Raw genomic sequence first — 22,787 nt, forward strand, 5'->3', positions numbered from 1 at the left:
TTTTCTGTTCATAATTCTTTCTGGAGTCTTCCAGTATAAGTAGGAGAAATTAGTATTTGCATCACTGTAGAGTTAATTCAATAAACACACTGAATATTTACCTAGTAATACCTACTGTTTACTTGCACTTCTAAACACACAACCATACTGCTACTGCAAGCCTTCTGCTTGAGATTAACTCACTGATGAAAAAATCAGAGATCTTTGCAAAGCAGGTGATAGTGCTGAATACAGGCAAGGACTCTGAAGTCTGTAGTCATGGTGCACTTTCATTTGATGGAAAGACCAAAGTGGTCATTTCATCCTTATTTAAGGAGAGCTTCCAGCTTGCCAGTGTCATCAAGTTCTTAAAAACTGTATGTATGGACAGTGCTTTCAGTCATCCCCTACTGAACCCAGACTTTGTTCTGTTTGGCAGACAGTGATTTGACTGAACTATAAATGCCGCTTCCCACCAGAACACCAAGGTACTTTGTCCGGATGTCATCATCCTTTAAGGCAGTCCTGATGATGCAGATAACTGCCTCAACACTGCGGATTACTGCAAGCACCTAGATTACAATCCCAGAGAATATCAAGTCAGGTTCAAAGTTGTACTTATTATTTACTTTGGTCATACTTTATTGTAGCTGTAATTATATTTTTAGTTCCTGTCCTTGAGGCATTTTTCCCAGATCTGTCACATCTAGAACAACATCTGAAACTCAAGAAGGAAGGCTGAGGTTAACAGTTGTGCTGGTATGGCCCAAGTGAAAAAACTAGCAAAAGAAGCCTTTTTTTAATTATTATTATTATTTCTCTCTAGAGAGGAGCTGAGGCTGTGGAAGGAATTCACCAGCAAAATTGGGGTGAAGGCGGGCCTTTCACCATACATGCAATGTGCAATTAACTGGCCTTCAAGTTAAATAAATAAATAAATGAATAAGCCTTGGGGGAAAAAATAAATATATGAGACAATTATAATCCTAAAGAAGATCTGACGGGAGATAATAAACCCTACATGACTGATGTTAGTCACATTACTTGATTGCAGGTGCTGTGAAGATGATCTGTGAACAGACAGTGTAAAGAGCAGAGCATGTAATACTCTCAGTGATTCCAGCAAATCTGGAGGAATTATACTGAAAACCAATGGCATCTCTTCCAGAATGGGGGTAGAAGCCAAATGATCTTCTAATTAGTGGTCTGAAGTTTGCCACTAAACGTTACTAAACATTTTACTTAGCCTTATGACAATACATAGTTAAGACTAAAATTTCTTTGAAAGAGTTTATCTTCTAACTTAATGTTCCTTTAAACAAGAGTTTGTGTAACTGCGCAGGCCATATATTGTATAACAGTTTGAACACATAGCTGTCTAAAACAATGGGGAGTGCATTTCTCTCAAATGGTTTATGCTTGTGTAATTATGACATGTAAATAAAATGATGAGTTCAGAACTGTGTCACTGAAGTGCTGCACCCCAGAAGGCAGGCAGCCTATGAGACAGGATACTCAAACATAGCAAGAGTCTTCATGCATGAATAACTAATTTTATCAAAAATGATGTAGATAATTCCCATCTATGTTATCCTGCAGGGAAATGACACATTGTAAAGTCATTCTACCAAACAACTCAGATATGAACTCCAGCAAAACTTTGTTGCTATCTTCAAATGCAGCATTTACAAATATTTATAAATTTTACAGAATATAAATACTTACAGCATTAATATTTCTTAAAATAAGCCTCTTACAGTCTTTGTTTATACCCACGTTAAACAAACAGTTGAAATAACCTGAGCTTTGTTTTTGCATTGGATCAGATTCAGTCCTTCTCAACTGAGAACACATTTCCCATTATCCACCATTGGGATGAATGATCAAAAAACAGTCCATGTGGTTAACAATAGATTAACAAAGTGCACTGCATTCAAAGACTAATAAAGACAGCTATGCTGTTTTCCATTATTTTTCATGATTTGATGACATTGCGCTCCTTAGGCTCGTGTGTTTACTTAAACACATCATCAGTCGTGGTTTAGTGCTTCTTCAAGTACTATGCATAATATATGCTCTGTTTTCAGGAGAAAGTTATGCTTTCAAAATTGAGAGAAACAAGATGCTATGGACAGATTCTTTTTTTTTTTTTTTTCCCGTCTGAAATGTCTGAAAACACACAGCTTTTTCCACCTCCAAGTAGTCTGCATTAGGGACTGCAAAATGGAGAGCAGCATTTAAATAATGAACAATCCCAGCCACCTGCTGAACTACACAGCAAGCAGTGCAGTAGCCAGACTGTGGGATCGTTCAAGATACACCTACTTAACAAATACCTATCTGTGGTTTCCCTGATGTGTTTAATGGTAGAACTTCAGCTTGTACTCTCTAAATACTTGAACAGGTCACCTTTCAAGTAGTGTTTTTAAGTATTTCTCATACGTGAGCAGAAGGCCTGCTGCTGTACATCCTTGTATCAGCCTTGATCAGTCTGGTTCGCAGATTGCTTGTGCAATAAGGGTTTGCAGGTGTGAGTCCATAAAATAATTTCACTGCTGTTATTCTTATCTGGGAAAGAGAAGCAAACACTTGAAATATCACTGTACTAATGGCATACTGAAGGTTTCATTGTAACAATTTTTGCACCTGATTCTACTGGAAAACTGACGTGAAACACTATGCTTTTGTTACAGACTGTATTGGTTCCATTAGCGTAATTTATGACATTAGATCATAAAGTCATTTTGTATAAGATGGGGAAATAGGTCATGTGTTTATTTGTCTTTGGTTTGTGGCTTGCAGATACTTTCTGTCACGAACAACACAGAATGTGCGAAGCTACTGGAGGAAATCAAATGCGCACACTGCTCACCTCATGCCCAGAATCTTTTCCACTCACCTGAGAAAGGGGAAACTTCTGAAAGAGAACTAACTCTTCCCTACTTGTGCAAAGACTATTGTAAAGAATTCTATTATACTTGCAGAGGTCACTTACCAGGTAAAACCTATAACAAAATACGGAACTAAAGGATGTCTGCTTTGAAATGTTGATATTGCCTGAGTAGTCATAGATCCAACTCTGAATCAGATGAAATCACCACTGATAGCCAGGGGATTTTGCCCCAAGACAGAATATCTCAGGGAGTCCACCATGATTCTTTCTTACATGGACAGTTAATATTTTGAGCTCTCCTATTAAACCCTCCATGAAACACAGGGTTGGTTATTTATTATCAAAGGTTATTGAGAGCTACTACCTTTTCTGTATATTGGTGTGTTCACTCAAGTCATGTAAGCAATTAGTTGGCCATCCAAAAGGCTATTCTGAAAGACAGACAGCTTTCAAATACAAGAAACAAAGAGTGTTGGCACTGCAAGCTGCAGACGCTACAAGCTGATAAGTAAAGTGTTTTTTCTGGGTTTGTTACCCTAGAAACTTGTGGGATTTTTCCACAGTTTAAAGCCCCTTGAAATCAAAGGGAGCTATTTGATAGGCTTCTGTGATCTTTGAATCGGTTCCAACATGCTGTTAACAACCAAATTCTGAACTAACCTAACACTTCCTCACTGCAGCCAGTAAAGTTTGCTTGACATAACCAACAGCAGAATGTGACTGGTATTGTTAAGGCAGTCACCAAATGTGTGCTATCACTTGTAAATAAATCAACAAAATAACCACAGAAGATGGTCCTTTTAGAAACACTGCTGTAATGTACTATTGTATTAAATAACATCTCTGGTATTCTCAATAGTAAATTATTTATATGTTTAAGGCTGTCGTTTTTAAACTATGCTTTTTTCTTTTTCCAAACACTGCTTATAAATAACGTCACACAGGAGAAAATAATTAAACTGGTTAAGATTTTTGACTAGTAACACAGACTGGAAAGCAGAGTTAATAAGGATAAGAAAAATGAATTTACAAATAGTACTTTTTGATATATGAACCGAGCTTTGTAATAGAAGATAAACATATTTGAATAAAGGGGATAGTTTAAGTGGATGAGATTTGGAGGAGCGTTTTTTAATTGTGTGTGTATAGTGTGTACTTGTTTTCTATGAAATCCCAAGAGTGCAGGGATTTTTTGCAATGTTCTTTTATTGGCTTGAGAAAATATTTTGAATTGACTTACTTTTTCCCCTTTACTGTGGTTTAACATGTATCTCAACCCATTCAAATATGAAAATATTATTATTGTCTTTATAAACTAAGAGATGTTTCTAAGGCTTTCTTAAACCAGCTGTTTCTTGCTCTTTATCACATTCCCCAAAGCGAAGCAGAATGGATCACAGTTGCCAAGACTGCCTGCTGAACAGCGATAATAGATTAGATATTTTAAATATTTAGCCCATGTGAGAAGTCAGCACAAAGACTTTTTTTACATGAGTTGTAACTAATGCAGATGATGAGCATATTCAGCAGAGCAAGCCCCCCATGGCTGTTCAGTGAAATTCTCTGTTTCTGAGCAAACAACTTCTTTTTTAATTGGAAAAAGTGAAAGGGGGGAAAAGGGAGTGAAGAAGGAGGAGATGGAGAGAGGGAGAGAGAAAGAGAAAGGGCTGAGCAGCACAGGAGCTACAGCCACAGGAACCTCACTCCTCAGATCAACATCTGTGGTGACGAATGACAAATTTATTTTTCTACAAAGTTTGTGTATATGTAAAACTGCTGAAGTGCATCAAGATGTCAAGTGCTTTTTGTGACCACCCAGCTTGCCTTGAAAGATAACCAGATGAAAGCATAACTTTAGCACTGGACAGAGCACTGTGCTTTGCAGGAAAAGAGCTTACATACTTAGCATACATAGCATCAGTTAAAATAGGATTTTTCCTACATCAATCAGACACTAATGATCATTCTATATACTTCTTCTGGAAGTGGGTAGTACTAAAAAAAAGAACCCAGAAGCAGGGCTCATTTGGTGGTCCGGTTGGTCCACATGGTTGTAGATGCTTACACCAGTAATTGACAAAGGTACTAAGATTCATGCCCGTCTTCTTGAGAAGACTCCATATAGGATTTTAATGTAGTTTAATGTACAACTGAAAATGTAAATAATTTAAAAGACAGCTAATTAAGTCTTTTGTTTTTCTTGTGTGACCCATCTGTCCATAATATGTATTACAAAAGGAAAAAGAAATATGGAAGCTATGTTTTGAGTTTAGCCTGGAGGATTAAACAAAGAGTTGGAAATTAACAGGCCCCCAGACCAGAGGTCTCTGCCGATGATTCACTCTACAGTTGTTAAAAAGTCAAATAATTACTTTTCCTCCATTAAGGAGTGCTAATTGTTTCTGAACACCAATAGAAAGGACTGTAAGGAAAGTGCTGACGACAAAAGTAATTTTAGCCCTTATGTGCTGCACAAATTAGAAATGTTATTAGTGATTCAAGAGAACAAGCGTCTTTTCTAGAATTCAAATGTTAGCAGTACAAATTAGCCAAGACTGAGACGCTACACATCAGTTTTTTGATGCCTTGGCTCCAGAATTTCATTTCTTGTTCTTTTTCTATTGGCAAAGACAAAAATGGGCACATATCATTGCTTGATTCTTTTGAAGATAGCAGTCTTCCCATCAGTTATGACTGCATCAGGATTTCCATTTACTTCTTTAGTAGTTTTGAATATCTACAGAATAAGTGGGCCCACTTGTTTATTCGAGGAGAATAACAGGAAGCTGTTAGCATTTTACGGATCTTTTACTGCAGGAGGGTGCAGTGCTTCACAAAATCTGAGTATGGAACTTCCTGGCTTCATCCTGGTTGACTTTACTCGTTATTTCTCATCTGATCATTACTGTGAATTTCAGTTTAAGTGATTATTGATGGGAAACTGGAGTTAACAAAGCCTCTTCAAACCACAGGCATTTTAAGTCTTCCAAGATCATAGAAGAGTGCCTAATATTTATTATTAAGACAGCTATGTAAAGAAAGGCATGGCCAATTCTCCCTCTTGGCATGATCAAACAATCGATTCATGCCCGTGGAGGTGACATATTCTAAAGAACAAGCCCGTGCCTCAGCTACAGAGGATTCTGCCAGCCAAAGACAGTGGACAGATTTTGAACTACATTCACTGCCTCATTTCCATTTGAAGAAACTGATTCCAGATGACTGTGTGTGAATCCAGATCCAGGCCTAGATCTGAGCACAGGCATTGCCAGAACAGATGGTAGATAGTATTTTTTCTTTTTTTTTTTTTTTTTTTTTTCTTTTTTCACTCCAAACAGGGGCACCCCAGCCCCAGAAAAAGCAGAAAACTTCTGAGAAAGTCTGCAACTGAAACAACACTTCCAGAAGTTCTGGTGTGGTCTACTTAGAGCTATCATGCACATAGTCAACCTAGAGAAAAATCGTAGTGAAGCTACTACTGATTAGTACAGCAGGAGGATTAACCCTGACACAGCCTTTGTAAAGGTACAGGCAGCGTGGCAGTGTGACAAGAGAGCCGCTTCCAGTAGGAAGTGATGTGAGCTACCACTGCACCTGGTATGTTTTGAACAAATCAGTCTGGAACCACCTCTTTGGTTTAGTTTACACTGACAGCTGAGAAGAGAGAAAAGATGTGAAATGTTGGAAATAGAGATCAGTGAGAGGGGGAAAAAAAAGCAAACACTTTTTTTGCACAATATGGAACTGTATGCTCAGGGTCAACAATGTAGGAATAAAGCAGATGAGCCTGATTTTCATGCACTCTTCAAGCCAGTGCAGGTCTGTGCAGAGGAGCCGATGAGATGATACACAGTTCAGTGTGCTGTGCGGAAATCCACACAGGACTGAACGTCACAGTCCTTATTAGGCATAGTTCTCACAGTGGATGGTGACAGAGCTGTTTTCGGATAAATACCGATTGAGCAAACTGATCCTTTTCTTCTCCCCAGAGTAATTCCAGTGCTTGGGGGCACTTGTCATGGTCCATTCTTCTGGACATTGTACAAGCACTGAACAAAACAGCAATCTCTCAGCTAAAGATTTTATATTCTGAGTACAGTAAAGGAAACATTAAATGGCTATAGGAGAGTAGGAGTATTTTTAAACTGTCTTTACATAAGCTATTTGTATGGTGAATCTAGCATATAGAACACAGAGGCAGATGTTTTTTGTGAATTAGTTTCCTTACAGAGCAGAGCTGTCCCTAATGCACAGGTGAAACCGTACTTACAGAGGTCACATTCCTGTCAGCAATGCAACAATTTAGCAATTCACTGACTAATTTTCATAGTTTAATTCTAATTTTCATAGTTTAATTCAAAACTCACTTCTTAAGAACAATTCTAAGACTGGAATGTAGGCCTTATCTTTTTTCAAGCCAGAAGGTTGCAGAAGGCAACTGCAGTGCAAGATGTACCTAAGTACACGGTAAAATATTTCATAAGGAAAAGAGATTAGTCTTACATGTAAGAAAAGATACTGCTTAAGGCATTAGTTAAGTGAGTTTGCATCAGATTGTTATTTGAAACAAACGTTTACCGAGTAAAAAACATGATCAAAATATGCTCTCGGTTATTCTGACTAAAGATAAAATTCAAGCCAAGAGTAGTTTATTTATAATAAATAGTAGGTGGCATACTTAGAAAATGCTAGAAATTCTTGGAAACTGTACACCTCTAATTTTCTGTTGCATCTTCTGTAGTGATCTACTGTGCCTAGAGAAAGAAATTATCAAATATAAAACGGTGTATTCTTAAGTCAAATAACTCCAAGATTTTAGATTACCTTTGATTTTGGCATTCAATCTACAAAGCCTTGGAATACTAGTCTGTGATTATATCAGCGTTCCTCTTCAGTCGTTCCACTTGAAATTGTATCTCACATTTTCTCCAAATAACTACTATAAATTAAAACCAGCTCCTCACAGATGATTTTTACTGAAGCTCCAAATCATGGTAATTAAACTTTTATACCACAACACACTGCCATGTGTTTCCAGATACTATTTTATAGAAACCAAAGGCAGGCTTTGTCATGTTATTTGTCCAACATTTTTAAAGGAAGATGCATATGAAAAGAAGTATAGTTGGGTGGGAAAGGCTTTCCACTCCACAAAAATTCTGGGATCTAAAAAATTTTCCTTTTCCACATAAGGAAGAAATTGAACTCTTTCGAAATTTTCCATGAAGAAAGCCACAGAGAGACCACCCCAGGATAGCTAATAAAGCAGTTGTTAGGACATTTACTTGGGAAATGGGAGACTCAGGGTCAAACTCCTGCCTGACAGATGAGGGGCACTGACCTGAATATTCCTCTTCCTAATGAAGCACCCTAATTACAAGACATAGGAGTATAGTGATACGAAGCTTGCGGTCTGTTTCTCTCTTTTTCATTTAAGAAGTTTCATTTTGGACCAGAAACATAACTTTTACTAAAATTTTGTCACAATTGATAACATTTCTGTAAAAAAAAAAAAAAAAAAAAGTTGCTTTTAAGAAATTGGCATTTTCCAAAGAAACACAGCTGTTCCTGATCGGCTCTTATTGTAAGTTGTAAGCCAGAGGTATTATGGCCAGGATCTATGGATTGCAACATTATTTGCAAGTGGTAAGGTCATGCATAAATTGGACCTGTAATTCCAATGAAGTGCTAATTCTGTGTATCTTATCAATTATGTCTTGGACCATACTACATACATCCTAAGACTGTAAGCTAAAAATCCAAAAAGTAAGAAAGGTGATTTAAGGCATATTATGTTAACGTTAATATGTTATTTTAGTAAAATATTGAACATATAACTAGCTAAATTCTATCTTAGATTCAACACTAATGATTAAAAACTGGCTAGAAATGACTAGATATGTTTGTGGACAGAGGCAGATATTTCTTACTGTCATTAAACATTTTGCTTTCCTTAAAGGCTCTCATTTTACCAACATGTTGTTTCCCCTGTCTTTAAGCTCCCTTCTATTTAAACCTAAAATCAAAAGATCATCCTTCATCCAGGGCAGCTTAAAGCCACCTCCAAAGCAGCATGAGATACATCCCCTTTTTCAGTAGGACATTGCGTTTACCCACTCTCATGTCAGGAGCCCGCCAGAAACCAGTTGCATGGTAACAAAGTGCAGGTACTTCTTGCTTTCCGAGACACCAGTTATTCACCTCTCCAATAGGTGTTTTTGGTGCCAGCATTACACAAAGTACTGCACATCTTTTACCAAAGTCTTTACCAAAGGTTTTACAACAAGCTACTTAATCAGGAAAACATATATGGCAGCCTTAACTCTGACCTTTGCCCCTTCACTTTCTTACGACTCATTGTAGTGTCATTTTTTTTTTTTCTTATTTAAGCACACCGAAAATAAAGTTTAATACCAATGAATAAACTATAAAAGGTAATAGTTTGTATTTATTCAGAGCAGTCCTTTTTTGCAGATAGCGCTTTGTTTAAAACGACTTCTTTTTCCACTCAATATGTAATCTATTTAAAGATTAGTTTGACAGCGCAAAACTGCAGACATGACAACACACTAAATATTTGTATGCTCTTTTGCATTTTTAAGGTTTTCTCCAAACTACAGCTGATGAGTTTTGCTTTTACTATGCAAGAAAAGATGGTGGTGTATGCTTTCCAGATTTTCCAAGAAAACAAGTGCGAGGGCCAGCTTCTAACTCCCTGGACCACATGGAGGAATATGACAAAGAGGAAGAGATCAGCAGGTTCATAAAGATAAATGTTGTTTAATCTGAAAAAAATAAAATCGCAAAGCCTGTGGTTTTTGCAGTGAACCAGCTCAGTCTGTGCTTATGCTCAGCAGCTGTGTTTTCCAGATGGTACTTTCTCTTGCTGTAGCTGGTGTATATTGAAGAGAAAGCTACATTAGCTTCAATATTTCACTAACATTTTATATTGAAGTTGCCTAAAATGTGTTAGAATCTTGGCTTGATCCAACCCATGGATCTTGGTTATGGTCCATGCTGTGGATGATACATCTTTCTAGGATGTCATTTCTACCTGCATGTAACATTACTAAGCAACTATGACAGGTTTATTATTGAAGTATCTGTATTATGTTTTCAGTCTTTTTCTTCCATTTGTTTTTCACTGTGAAAGTTATTAAAAGATTGTAAATAAACTTTATCACTATAAGTCACTAATGGAGTTTCAAAACCAAATTTTGGAAAATTGTAGAATTGCTGGAATTTACTTTGTTTATTGTACAGTAGATTTCTTTCTATTAATAAATGCTTTTTCTGTTTTTTAAACTATATTTTACGTATTAGTCTGAAATGATCAAAGATTACTTGATTTTCTCTTTCTTACATACAAATTTTGCTCAAGTGAAGTTCAATTTGATTTTCAGAACTGTCTGCTTGCATACATTCATGGAAATAGCTTATGCTGGATTGTATAGCTCCATTTGTAAAATCATTACAGAAAAAACATTTTATCTTTTAGGGACATTACTTTGTCACGGTTATGAGAAGGAAGGCGTTTCTCACTATTTTTTAACTTTTTTTTTTTTTTTTTTTTAGAAAACACAAGCACAACTGCTTCTGTATTCAGGAAGTCATGAGTGGACTAAGGCAGCCTGTTGGAGCCGTACATTGTGGGGACGGATCTCATCGCCTCTTTATTCTTGAGAAAGAAGGATATGTGAAGATTTTCAGTCCTGAAGGAGACATGATCAAGGAACCTTTTTTGGATATACACAAGCTTGTTCAAAGTGGAATAAAGGTTGGAATTTTTACTTATATCTATCTGTTTATATTTTAGCTTCTGTCTAAGGAAAAGAGGAAGAAACATTTTTGAGAAAAAAATTTAATTTACATAATAAAGAGTAATGGCTCGCTTAGAGTCACTGCAGTTCTATCTGGCAAAGAAATGAATGCTCTTCCTTAGTTCATGAAGGGACAAAGTAGCTTCTTAGAACTGTCTTCAGGTTTTTATTTTTCCCTCCATTTTGTCCTCACTTCAAATTCAGAAGAAAATATCCATCAGCACTGTGTAGCATTGCCTTTGTATTTCAACCTTTGTGCTCATTCCCACTGAATTCAGATGAGTTTTGCTGTGATTCCAGTGGGAGCGAGTTTGGCCTGGAGCATTGTGTGACCTGCAGGTGCTCAGCAATGCCCCAGGAGTGGGAGGGATTGGGGAGGCATGTTGGGAGAGGGCAGGGTGCTCGCTGCCTCTTAGTTCAGCCTCAGAGTGGCACATGCTGCCCCTGACAAGAGGCTGCCATTTGTATTTGAGATGCACATAAGAAGTCATTTACCCTCAAATTCAGGTGTGAGGGTGGACTGGTGCAATGGCTTTCAGACTACTTACTGGGAAAAGTGCTCCTGGCTTTTGTGGTCAGGGGAGTATATGGTGAATGGGCTGTGATGGCAGTACACTGGTGGGGAGGAGGTAAGAAATCACATCTAGGTGTGGGTAACTTCTACTTGAAAACTTGTAAGTCTATTGAGTGACATTCTACTCAGGAAATACCACAAATATTGTTCCATCTTGATTTTTTTGGTCATATTTCAGAGTGGTAAAAGAAGTAAAACCCAGATATATAAAGCAAATTTAAATTGTGACATAACTCTCAACAGAGTAAATTTAAATAATAATTATGCTGAACAACATTCAGAGTATTTAAAATGCATAGCACATACTAAGTAGTCTTTTTGAGTTTCAGATATAAGGTCAATAAGCCAATTTAAGAAAATCTGAATGTTTTTGTTCTATGCTGAATCAGATATATGAAGCAGTATATGACAACTTTTTAAGGAAAAGAAACAACTTTTATGAATATGAGATTTCTTGAACTCTTCCCTTTATGCCTGTATAGGTAGGCGGTACATTCAAGATCCCAAAACCAAACGGTCATTTTAGGGATCTGTTTGAAAATCAATCTAAAGCTGATTTGTGCTTCTTATCTGAAAATTCTGATAGTTTGTGAAAAACTGACACTGAGATTTTCTGCTGAAATCCTTCCAGTCCCAAATAAGCTTTCCTGGGGGAAACTTTTACAGCTGGAACTCAGAGGCTAGACTAAATGAAAAACGGATTTTCTATGCTTTTTGAATAGCCAATAGCCTAGTTGATAAGACTCTCAGCAGCTACCCTGAGATTCAAACTCAACTTCTTGTGCTGTTTTAAATCAGCGACCTGATCTTTTTTAGTCTCTTTACTACCCTAACCATCATATAATACTCTAAAACCAATCTGTGTAAATAATGTGATGTTCTCTAAGCTTGAAGATCTAATTCCATTCCCTGAGATAACAGTCCAGTGCTTAGGGATAATTGTATTGCAATGTTTAATGTAGGCTGGCAAGAACAGAGGCTTTACGTACTTTCAGATAAGGAGAAAGGGAATGTGCCTGGAAGCAAAACATCAGCTTTTAAATAGAGAAAAGAATGCGATGAATTAGAAATGGTAAATAAATCAATAAATAGAATACAACAAAAGCATATAACACAAATGGTAGTTTTAAAACAAATATTCTCAACATTTTTGTGTTTATCCTCTGCATTCTGGTTCCTATAATCAGTGTCTGTTGTTCTTTACCTACAAGGATACAAGACCACTATGAAAAAAGTAACCATTATTCCATCAAAATAAAATACATGAAGGTAATTAGATGTTATTTGCACTTTATTCACTTTAAAACTAGAAATCAGTAATGTAGAGTACTATGTGGATGAACAATTCACTATCAGGTAGTGCAGCAAGGAATTCAAAAAGACGTTATATAAAACACTGCTTCCACATGCAAGGTGTGAAAACCAAAGAATGCATTCTCTGTGCCTAGTCAAGACAGGCATCTAGCGTAAGGTAGGTGAAGCTGTATGTACACATTTTGCTCAGCATGCCTTATTCTTTATAGTAGTGCACACGTGAAAAAAGTAAAATGTAATCACTGTAGTTTTACTTGACCCTGATTAAACTTAGGTCCATATTTTCCAATGAAGTGTTTTACCAAGATAACGTGCTGCATATTTTTTAATTCTCTGTCCATTTACATAGTAATGTAATGTAATATGAAGTGATATCACTAAAAATTGTTTTGGACAGCTGTCACAGTAACATATTCTTTGTGTTAATAGATAGAGTAAAACAGTGGTGGTTGACTTCATCTTTTTTTTTTCTAATTTGAAAAGGAAACTTAAGAGTGATAAATCACTTCATTGTCACAAAGCAGCAAATCTGATGCATAATGATTTTATAAAGAATATGCTTAAAACTATGCTCTGGCAGATACAAACTAGAAACAAAAATAAAATTTATCCTTCATAAAAATAATCCTGAACTTTAGTTCTGACCTCATTAACATCATTTCCCTCATCACAGCTCTGGCAGTCAGATAAGGAGGTGTCACATCCCACCCACAAGGGGAGGAAAGGGGTGACCAGGCATGCAACATAAGATAGAAGTGACTGTATTGTATGGAATTGTGCCATAATATTGTCATAAGAAGATGCTATTTTGTTCTTCTCGTGAACTAATGGTTCCTGTGTTGATGAAATTCATTTGGAGCTCCTAGTGTTGCTGCAAGTGAGCTCCAAGGTCTTCACTGGTGTTCCTAAACTAAACATTCAGACAGAAATATCTGGAACTGATTCTTAGCAGTCACCTCTGTGAAAGTCTGTGGATATAAATGGAAGTTAAGGAAAGTGGAACAACTTGATACGTGTCTTATTGTTCCAGTGACTTTAAACGATCCTTGTAGCCACTGGGCTCTGGGTAGGTGACTCAATTTTAAGGAGTTCAAATGAAAGAGAAGAAGTGGTAGTTTTATATGTTGCCAGTATCTTAGAGGGAATCTGTGCAAACATGAGGAAGTATTCCATAAAATAGAGAGAGACATTTCTGGATGATTGTAGCTTGAGCTTCCCACGTGCCCTTCTATGAAGAATATTAAAATATATGTTTTCTTTCTGTTTTAAACTATTATGAAGCAGAAGAGAGGTGTAAAACTTCAGTGTGAAGCTACTGAACTAGATATGGTAGTAGTTTGATTTCACTGGTGTTTAAGGAGATCTTATAACTGGTTATCAACAAAATTTAGTCTTCATGTGCCTGAATCTGTTGCCCAAATTATATTATAAGGAAGTGTGATTTGGCAACAGAAAAGGAAGAACCTACTCCTTCTCTTAGGAGGTACATGCAATAATTGCCTTTCTGAAAAACAAAGTACCTCTAGAGCTGTGATTGTAGAAAACTTCCTCCAGTCATTAAAGCATTTTTGTGGTCCTACCCTCCAATCATTCCAGTTTTCAACATTCTTTTAAAATGAAAGACCTAAGAACTATGCACAAGAGCCAAACTGACAACATCTCATGACCACCAATCGTAGATCAAGTCCCTATTATCAACTACTCTATTTATAAATCTACTGATTGAATTAGATCTCAAAGAATGGAATAGTAGTTGGGTTCCATTTTCTGTTGCTTGTCATTTCTAATCCTTAAGTAATGTCAAGTTCATTGTTACTTTTGTTGTCTGTGGCCATAGACAATGTATTCTTCTGGTGTTTGTCTGGGTTCACAGATTGTGTAGCTAGTAAGAACAGCTGCAGTCAATTGGGCTTTGCCTCTTTGCTTCATGCAGTGCCTAGAGTGGAAACCCTTGCAAAACTGGGTAAAAACTTAAAACTGCCTTTATGAAACTACCACTTTTACTTGTGTAGGGACCTTTTCTTCTTTCTTTTGAAAAGTAGATACATGGACATACTACGATAAAGGGCAAAGCCTTTCAGGAAGGAAAGGGCATGGCAGGGAAGGAAGAAAATTGATAAAGGGGCAGAAAATCCCAATGAAATAGTACTGAAGACCACTGCAAAGAATACCTGACTCTGTGACTTTACTCACCTTATTCTCTACTCTTGAATTATGGTTTTCATTGTCACAAACACTTAAATTTTAACAGAGATTTCTTTAACTCCTAAGCCACGTTAACCTTTTATTTCATCTCACTTCCGGGTTAATCAGGAAAACTAACTTTATGTTGTTTTTCTTTTAATTTTCAAAGTTTTAAAAATGCTATATTACTATATAATTCCTTGTAAATATATTAACATTCAATTCTGTTTGTGCTGAAAAAATATATAAATATCAACAACTGTTATTTTAAGTGTATGTGCACTAAGTTTTTGAGCAAAATTCTAAAGAGGAGTTATAAGTTAGGTATATTCCTTAGTGTATGTTGTTTTTTGATTTTAATATCAGATCACAAGTACTTGTGGTCCTGCAGAGTCTTATTCATGGGTGATCCAGTGATTCAGACAGGAATCGTCTGTGAGTGGGACTACAGGAAAAGGTTTTCAAGGTGATGCAATGAAGAGTGATGTGGAACATATGCAGTAAACCCATTTTCCACCCATAACAATTTTCACAGTCAGTATACAGCTTTGAAAGTAGATCATCGGGTATTAAATATATGCTAGCTATGATGCTACAAGTCAATCATTCCAAAGCTTCTCAGGTTGAAATGGGCACTGTGTCACCATAGGCAGCTTTTTGCAAGAATGCAGGATTAGTAGTGAAACTTTTACTGTGCCTTCAACTGTGTTTGCATTGCAGCATAACTTTTAATTGCATAATTACATATGAATCAGATCATTCAGTATAAAATTGAAATCAAAACACAGAAAAAAAAAAAACCCACTACCACCAGCACTGACACAGCATGTTTCATGGAGCTTATAATGGGGCTGTAGAGCATCTGCTGTGAGGAGTGCTGCTACAGAAAACTACAATAAAAGAGTGATAAAATCTTTTTAAATTTTAACATGCGAGTAGAATAAGATTGATTATGTTGTTTGCTGAATTCTACTCTCAATTTTATCATCACTAAAATCTCCTACAAACTCCTCTTGATAGTATGAATGTTTTAGTCATTACATTGATTCACAGACCTCATTTAACATATACATTTTCCACTGGTACTAACAGGATTTATGTTACTGACAAAAGACAGACAATTCATTGTCTGATTATCCCTTGTAAACCCAGTAATTTCAATGAATTTATTTTCTTCTGAATTCTTCCATGGATTAGGGTGAAATTAATGAACCTTTCTTCACCTTCCCCTTTGCCTTGATATCACAGAACAAGCTGGGCTGTGCTCCAGTAAGCAACAGTTTATACTCCTGACAAAATTATCATCTGCCATCAGCTCCACAGAGAGCTGAATTTATCAAGGCTACTAAATCTGTGATCAGTTACTCTCAAATGGGATTATTCTGATGCATGGAGTGGAAAGGGTCTAGGACTGGAAGGAGGATTGGGATATGTTATCTAAATTTCTTCCATCTTCAAGCTACTGGGCCTTAAACTCTTTCTTCTACTAGACCAAACTAATACCTGCTCACAAAGAATATAGATAGAATAAAGATAGTTCTTTAAAATAATTATATTTGAATATAGAATGCAAATACAACTCATATCCTGTTATCAGCAGTGCAAAATTTGATTTTGATTTCAGCCTACAGTTCCACCTATGCTAAAGGTAAATACTACTTACTATCTTTTTCCTGTACTCCTAGCAAAGAATGATTAAATGATAAGTCTAAGATATGTGAGTAGGCCCAGGCAGAGTGGAAAGGAAAATAACATTATTGGCATATAAGAATTGTAAGTTCTGGGGTATTTTCTGTTTTCTCAGAACTCCTTTTTCAGAGTAATGGAAGGTGAGATTCTGGAATGTCTTTAGTGAGAAACCGAAATGCCATGTTGTGCATGCTGCTGCTTTTCTTCTGATATCAGGCAAAAAATGACATGGGAATCAATATATACTTCAGTTCTTCACTGGTAGACTGCATGTTGGGAAGCAGCGAAGGCTGTTCTTCAGCACAGGACTTACGGGTGGAGTCATGTGGGGTCTTAGGATATTAGAGAGTTCTCACTCATTCAAGAGGTCAGAATGGATGCAGTCCTACTTGAAGCACAACAACATCATTTCTGTGGCCACATCTCATCTGTGACCTGCCCAGTAGGATTCACAATTAATTTGTTTTAAACATGTTGCCATAATTTAAGCAGAAAACTAGGAAATAATGGTAGAGCTGTGCATATGGCCAAGTTAGAAAGTACAGGACATTTTAAGACAAACCAAGCCCAACACATGTGCATGTGATGACCTTAAACATTAATGAAATAGACCTACTGCACTCAGCAGACACTTAACAGTTGGCATGATAATTCAGTCCTTCCCATTAAAATGAAAAATTCCATTAAAGAAAAAATTCTTTAAAAAGTTTTTATAATTAGGATTTTTGAGAAGCTGATAATATTTTTATGAGAACTTTATATATTTCAGCTGCGTTCAGACGTGTAAAACACAATCAGTGCCTTAACTAAGGACTGTATAATGACAGTGGAGTTTGCCTGGATTTCCCATTAGCCATTTGCAGATTTTGGTTATAATCCTGAATGGTGCACAACAGTCCTTTGGAAGTGGCTGTATCCTATCACCTTATAGCTGTGTTGCCTGCACAGAAAATAAGGATTTTTACAATTCCAAAAAGCATGTGCCAAATGCTCCAGAGACATCTATTTTTGTGTGAGAGACTGAACTAGATAGCTATACTCGAGCTAGAAATTGTTGAACAGTGCAGTGACTCTCAGGTTGTAAGCTGACCAGATGAAGAATTGCCAGTTTATTCTAACGAAATTTGAGTCAACAAAACACGATCATTTCTGTTGATTTTGGGTAGTATGTCTTAGATTTGAGGAGCTGAGAGGGGAAAGAAGATAATACTTTATCATTTTACATGCACATGTGTAGATTTTAATGTTCTGTGTTTCCTTGAGAGGAATCCCGTGGTGCCAATTAACCTAACTTATTCCAAAACAATTTGCTGTTTGGAAAGAATAATTTTCATTGTGGGTGTTCCATGAAATTGTATGCCTTATACCCTGTTATTACTGAGATGTGTGTAGTGCAATTGAGAGTGCCAGTTTCTGTTCCATGAACTGTATAGATTATAGCTGTATCCCACACACAGTGCTAGATAATCCCTACTTTAATTTTGTTATGTGTACAAATCCTTTCTGAACATTTAGCGGTTTTAAAAATGTAAAAATCCATCATCTTCTGAAACTGCTTTTGTTAAAACCGAAAGCTGAATTTAGAAGTGATCAAAACCAATGAAAAACATGGTAATTATCTACTTAAAATGAAATTATTGCGTTTGCTGAAATATAGCAGGCAGATCATGATATCCAACACAAAATGGCAAAGAAGGAATAACGTTACGCAGAAAATTCCATGGTTTTTAGCCAACACAGTTTCAACCACATGTTTTTCTTTAATGGGAGGAGGCTTAACAGTGCACTAAGGCTCCATGATTCATCATCCCTTTAAGCTCTTGGACACCCCAAATTCTGTAATGAGGTCCTAGAATACTTCAGTGAACACATAAGAGCACAAAAACAGTACCCGCTGTCCTTGGGAGTTTTGTACCTTCACATCCATCATTGCTATATGATTCTGATGTTATATCCTATGTACCATGCCATACTGAAAACAGATAATTTATTTGTCTTAAAAGAGATTCTGAATTGAAAAACACACACTTTTATAGTTAATACAGCCCAACTGCTATGCCTACACATACTTCCCCCAAATGCCACAGAACAGTATTCTTTTGTCACTTCTTACACACATTTTTTCCCAAGCTTTTAACTCCTATTCTTTAGACAGGACCAGCAAGTTGAATTGAGGGAGGAACACCTCCTTTGATGATCACTGCTATATTATCGTGCTTTCCACCCATTTTCTTCCCTTACCAGTTAAAGTTGGACAAAATGATCTGTCCCTAATTTAAGTTGGTATATAATTCTTGTTTTACAGAATTGTCAGAACTTTATTCCCATTACTGAGAAAAAACCCTTTGAAAGATGAAACCACTTAGTAGCTGACACTTAATTTTGGTCACTGTCAGTGCATGCTCATAGTGCTGGAATTTTAAAAGAAATCAGTCCATCAATCTCAATAAAGTAATATTTTCTCTTAGATTTAGTTTGGAAGATGGAATATAAAGTCTGTGGGAGAGAGATCTGCAAAATACTTCCAGCCACTTGTTTTCAATTTACAGCAGATATTTTTTAAAACCTTGATCTATCTCACTGGCACTGAATCTCAATCCCTACAGCTGAATTGCAACAAGTTGAATTTATGTAATAATCATTTCTGCTTTGCTAACTCAATGCCCCGAGAAAATATGAAAGAGGGAGCAATTCACTAGAGTTTTGCATTTTGACGTTGTTAAAAAAATTGTGAATTTCTATCAGTTGGACTTCCAATGACTGCAACAGCTCAGAGACAGCATACCAGAAGTGCTAATAGATGAATGGACCTGAGTCACACTGGTAGTCTGAAGGAGAAGAGACCTTTTTTTTTAATATCTAACTACATAAGAAAAGTAGCACTTACTTAAACTGGTCGTACCTGTATTATTTTTGGAATTGTGATAATCTTTCATGTGGAGTCGTGTTAGAAGGAAGTTAGCACCTTTAAGGTAATAATTTCAGGTTCTTCTGTGAAGAAAATGAATGCCTTTCCTTTAAAATTTGAATACTTAATTGTGCATTATGAATGCAAATAGTATTGTGTGCATCATAGGAGCCTAGCAGAAGATGTAACTAAGCACTATTGAGTCTGCTTATCAAGTCATTGTTTAGGCATACTAATGAATGCATCAAAATCTTGAATGCTTTAAGGCCCAGCCAAATAGAATTTCAGATGAAAAGAAAGGAAATGCAAAATGTTGGCAGCTTACATTACAGATAATTTCCTCCCCTGTAGCTGTCTTACAGGCTATGACAGGACAGTGACTTTTTGAGGGAAAGAGCAAGAAGCCAATGGTGTCATCTAAAAAGCATGTGTGTGCATGTGTAAATAAATCAGTAAGATAACAAACCATACAAGTTTTTCCCTACAGTTGCTTGTAGGTCACTGAATCACTATAAAGCCCTGCCACGTACAGTGCAGTTCCAAATGTTATTTCAAAAGCCTGAAGCATCAGACAGATCCAAAGGTAGGAAGTGTTAGGAACAGCCTAGTAAAAACTAGCATCTGCCTGTTTTCACCCCCTGACCTTCCTCACTGGGGTAAATCAAAACCACAGCCAGTGTCCTTGTTTCCCCAAATGCCAATGGGTCTCGGAAGGCCACAGATTAAAACAGATAAGCCCCTGTATTTCTGAGAGTTAAAAAAAAATAAAATAGCAATCAGTTAATGTAGCAGTAAATTAAGTTCTTGAAACGGAAACATTCAGAAGTGTGGGTTTGCTGTAGCTTAATATGCCAGTATTTTGCTACTATTATTTTTCATGAATATTTATCATTTCTTACATAGAGATACACTCTTTTGAAATTAGATATTTTGATAATTTCACTTTGAAATAGTACAGTAAATACTTGTTGCACGGTTGAAAGAAGGAGAATAGTTGAATGTAAATCAAATAAGACTATTTTTGTCTGAAAAGTATATGTATTCTATCTGTACAAATATTTCAACTTCCATGAACAAGCATTCTAAGTAAAAAAGAGGCAAACAACTGAAGGAAATTGACTTAATTAGCTACTTACTAACTGGTAACTTTTCATATCACTTCACATGAATAGCTTAAAAAAATCCATGAAAGAAAGTGCTATTCTACTATCAGTGCTAGTGCTATTAAAAGATGAAAACTCATCTTTTAGTAAGGTTTGAGAATTCCCACCTTTCTTCAGTAGAACAAAAAGTACCTTTAACAATCAGTGAACAATTTAGGAGGTGAAATGAAAACACAATTAACTTGAATCCTTTGTACTGAATTCAATTTGTTTGATTTTCTTAGATCCTGCAATTCATGAAAATATTGACTACATGTGTTTTCATACAAAATAAAGAGAACATCTGATTCACAATAGATTCACAATCTACGAGATATTTTATAAAGGGGAGGTTTTTGGAAAAACAAAAAACAAAAAAATAGCACCAAAGAGAAGCACCAAGTTTCAAAACAGTCACTAATTGTGTACTAATTGTTTAGCAAACATATATATATACCAGTAAACAGTGATAAAATGCCAAGGGCATTGCTTATATAACAGTATCACTCTGTCTGCTGTGTTTAGAGAAGCTACTAAGGCTGGCTGTACAAAACTTACACTTCTTCCATTATGTTTTCTTATATTGTTAATTGTCCTGCTATTTGCAAAGAGTAGAATAGTGCTTTCTTAACATTGTTTGCAACTATACGGTTCTTCATTTGATCAAAAACTGGGGGAATTTGTGTCTGTGTTCAACACATTTAAGGTCCAAGTCTGTGATACTCTGTGCTTCAGTTCTAGCTGTTTGAAACTTTATCGTCTTAATTTTGAAACAGAACATACACTGTGTTGTTCTAATTGCACTGGCTTTTACAAAAGAACTTTGTACTGGATTCAGCCAAGTTAAAGGGTTTCCAAGATCATGGTCTTGGCTCAGGATAAATGGAGCCAATGAGCTAAACAAATTCCTGCTTTCTTGCTTCTTATAGTACTAGAAAAATGGGAAGAGTGAAATACTTTCACTGCTTTATAAAAGTGAAACAATTCTGGAAACTGCAAAAATTTAAGTAAGTTAACCACGTTTATCTCAGCAAGACACACCATTTCAGAAATTACTTTTAGGTTTGTTTGGAAACATGAGCCACAGATATAAAATTAACCAAGTAAACGTTTCTCCCTTGGTAAAAGTTTAAGAGCAATCACATTCTGATTTAAAACAGCAACAAAATTTAGCCTAGTACAGATAAATATTAGTGTTTGTGTAACACGTGATAGTAATAGTTGTCTTGCACTCTGCTGAATGAGAATACATGTCTGTATTTGTTTCAACTTCTGTTGCAGCAAATGCTTTTCTAATGAGTGAGATTTTAAAACTGGAATTGAAATATATGAGTAATGGGGGAAAAAAGGGACTTCTAATCAGGAAAAGAGTGTACATTCTTTCAAAGTCATGTTTATAAGTTCAGAGAAGCAGAGAATCTACTTCAAAGACAAGCCATGTTTCAATCTGCTTTTTAAAATTACCATATAGTTCATTAACAAGGCTTGTTTACAGTGGAATCTTAGCCTAACAACAACTGATTACTTGAGATGCATCGTTGGACATTGTAATATGCTTTCAGTTGTATTGTATCTCCATTTCTAATTATTACATATTGTGTTATCATTAATTTATAGCTTGGGTTTCAGGTTTAAACAGGAAAAATATTAATCATATAATGAATCAGCTGCTTTTTCAGTAGACTTAGGCTCTCAAACCATGGGAGAATCTGTAATTTGTACGTGCTGATTTAAATAATCACAGGATATTTAAACTGCAACCATTCATGGTGCACAAAGCTGAATTTCAACACCCGGAGTTAGGTGGGTAACTGACCTCCTGATTCATGCACACAGAGCAGATTCTGAATTTACAAAACTACGTGTGGTTTCACTGACAATTAAGCCCTTTTGGCGTTATCCACTCTTATAAATGCATTGAATAAACAAATATTTTGTGGTGACTTTTTCATGGATATTGTAGGCACATGTTTTTAAGCCTTCTCAGTATAATAGTGGAATAAAGTGTAGACACCAAAGACAATCATTTATTAGAAAAATTATGGAACCCCGAAAGGGAGAATCCAGTCCTGATTCAGGCCTTGAGTAAAAAATATGAGTTGTTCAGGAAGTTAATGTGGTTGAACCACTAAATAAAAATGACTATAATATAATTAACTTCAACATCCTCCCATGGGGTCCTACCATGAGGTAATAATATTACAGTACTTTTCAAAAAAGGAAGATTTTTATATTGAGGAAGTTAGAAATAGCCTGAAGGGGAAAGTTAGGAAATTAAAATCCG

General features: G+C 36.1%; 1 protein-coding gene across 1 annotated transcript in view; it reads left to right on the forward strand.

The window, feature by feature from the left end:
• The window catches only part of HHIP (hedgehog interacting protein), a 67,927-nt gene that overhangs the window by 4,597 nt on the left and 40,543 nt on the right, over positions 1-22,787 (forward strand). Inside the window, exons 2-4 of the mRNA XM_015861102.3 lie at positions 2,782-2,977; positions 9,475-9,631; positions 10,448-10,649. Coding sequence (XP_015716588.2) covers positions 2,782-2,977; positions 9,475-9,631; positions 10,448-10,649 — 555 coding nt within the window. The remainder of the gene's footprint in view (positions 1-2,781; positions 2,978-9,474; positions 9,632-10,447; positions 10,650-22,787) is intronic.

The sequence above is a fragment of the Coturnix japonica genome, chromosome 4 (assembly GCF_054131305.1).
Source record: "Coturnix japonica strain WE chromosome 4, WE-NBRP24, whole genome shotgun sequence".
Lineage (NCBI taxonomy): Eukaryota > Metazoa > Chordata > Aves > Galliformes > Phasianidae > Coturnix > Coturnix japonica.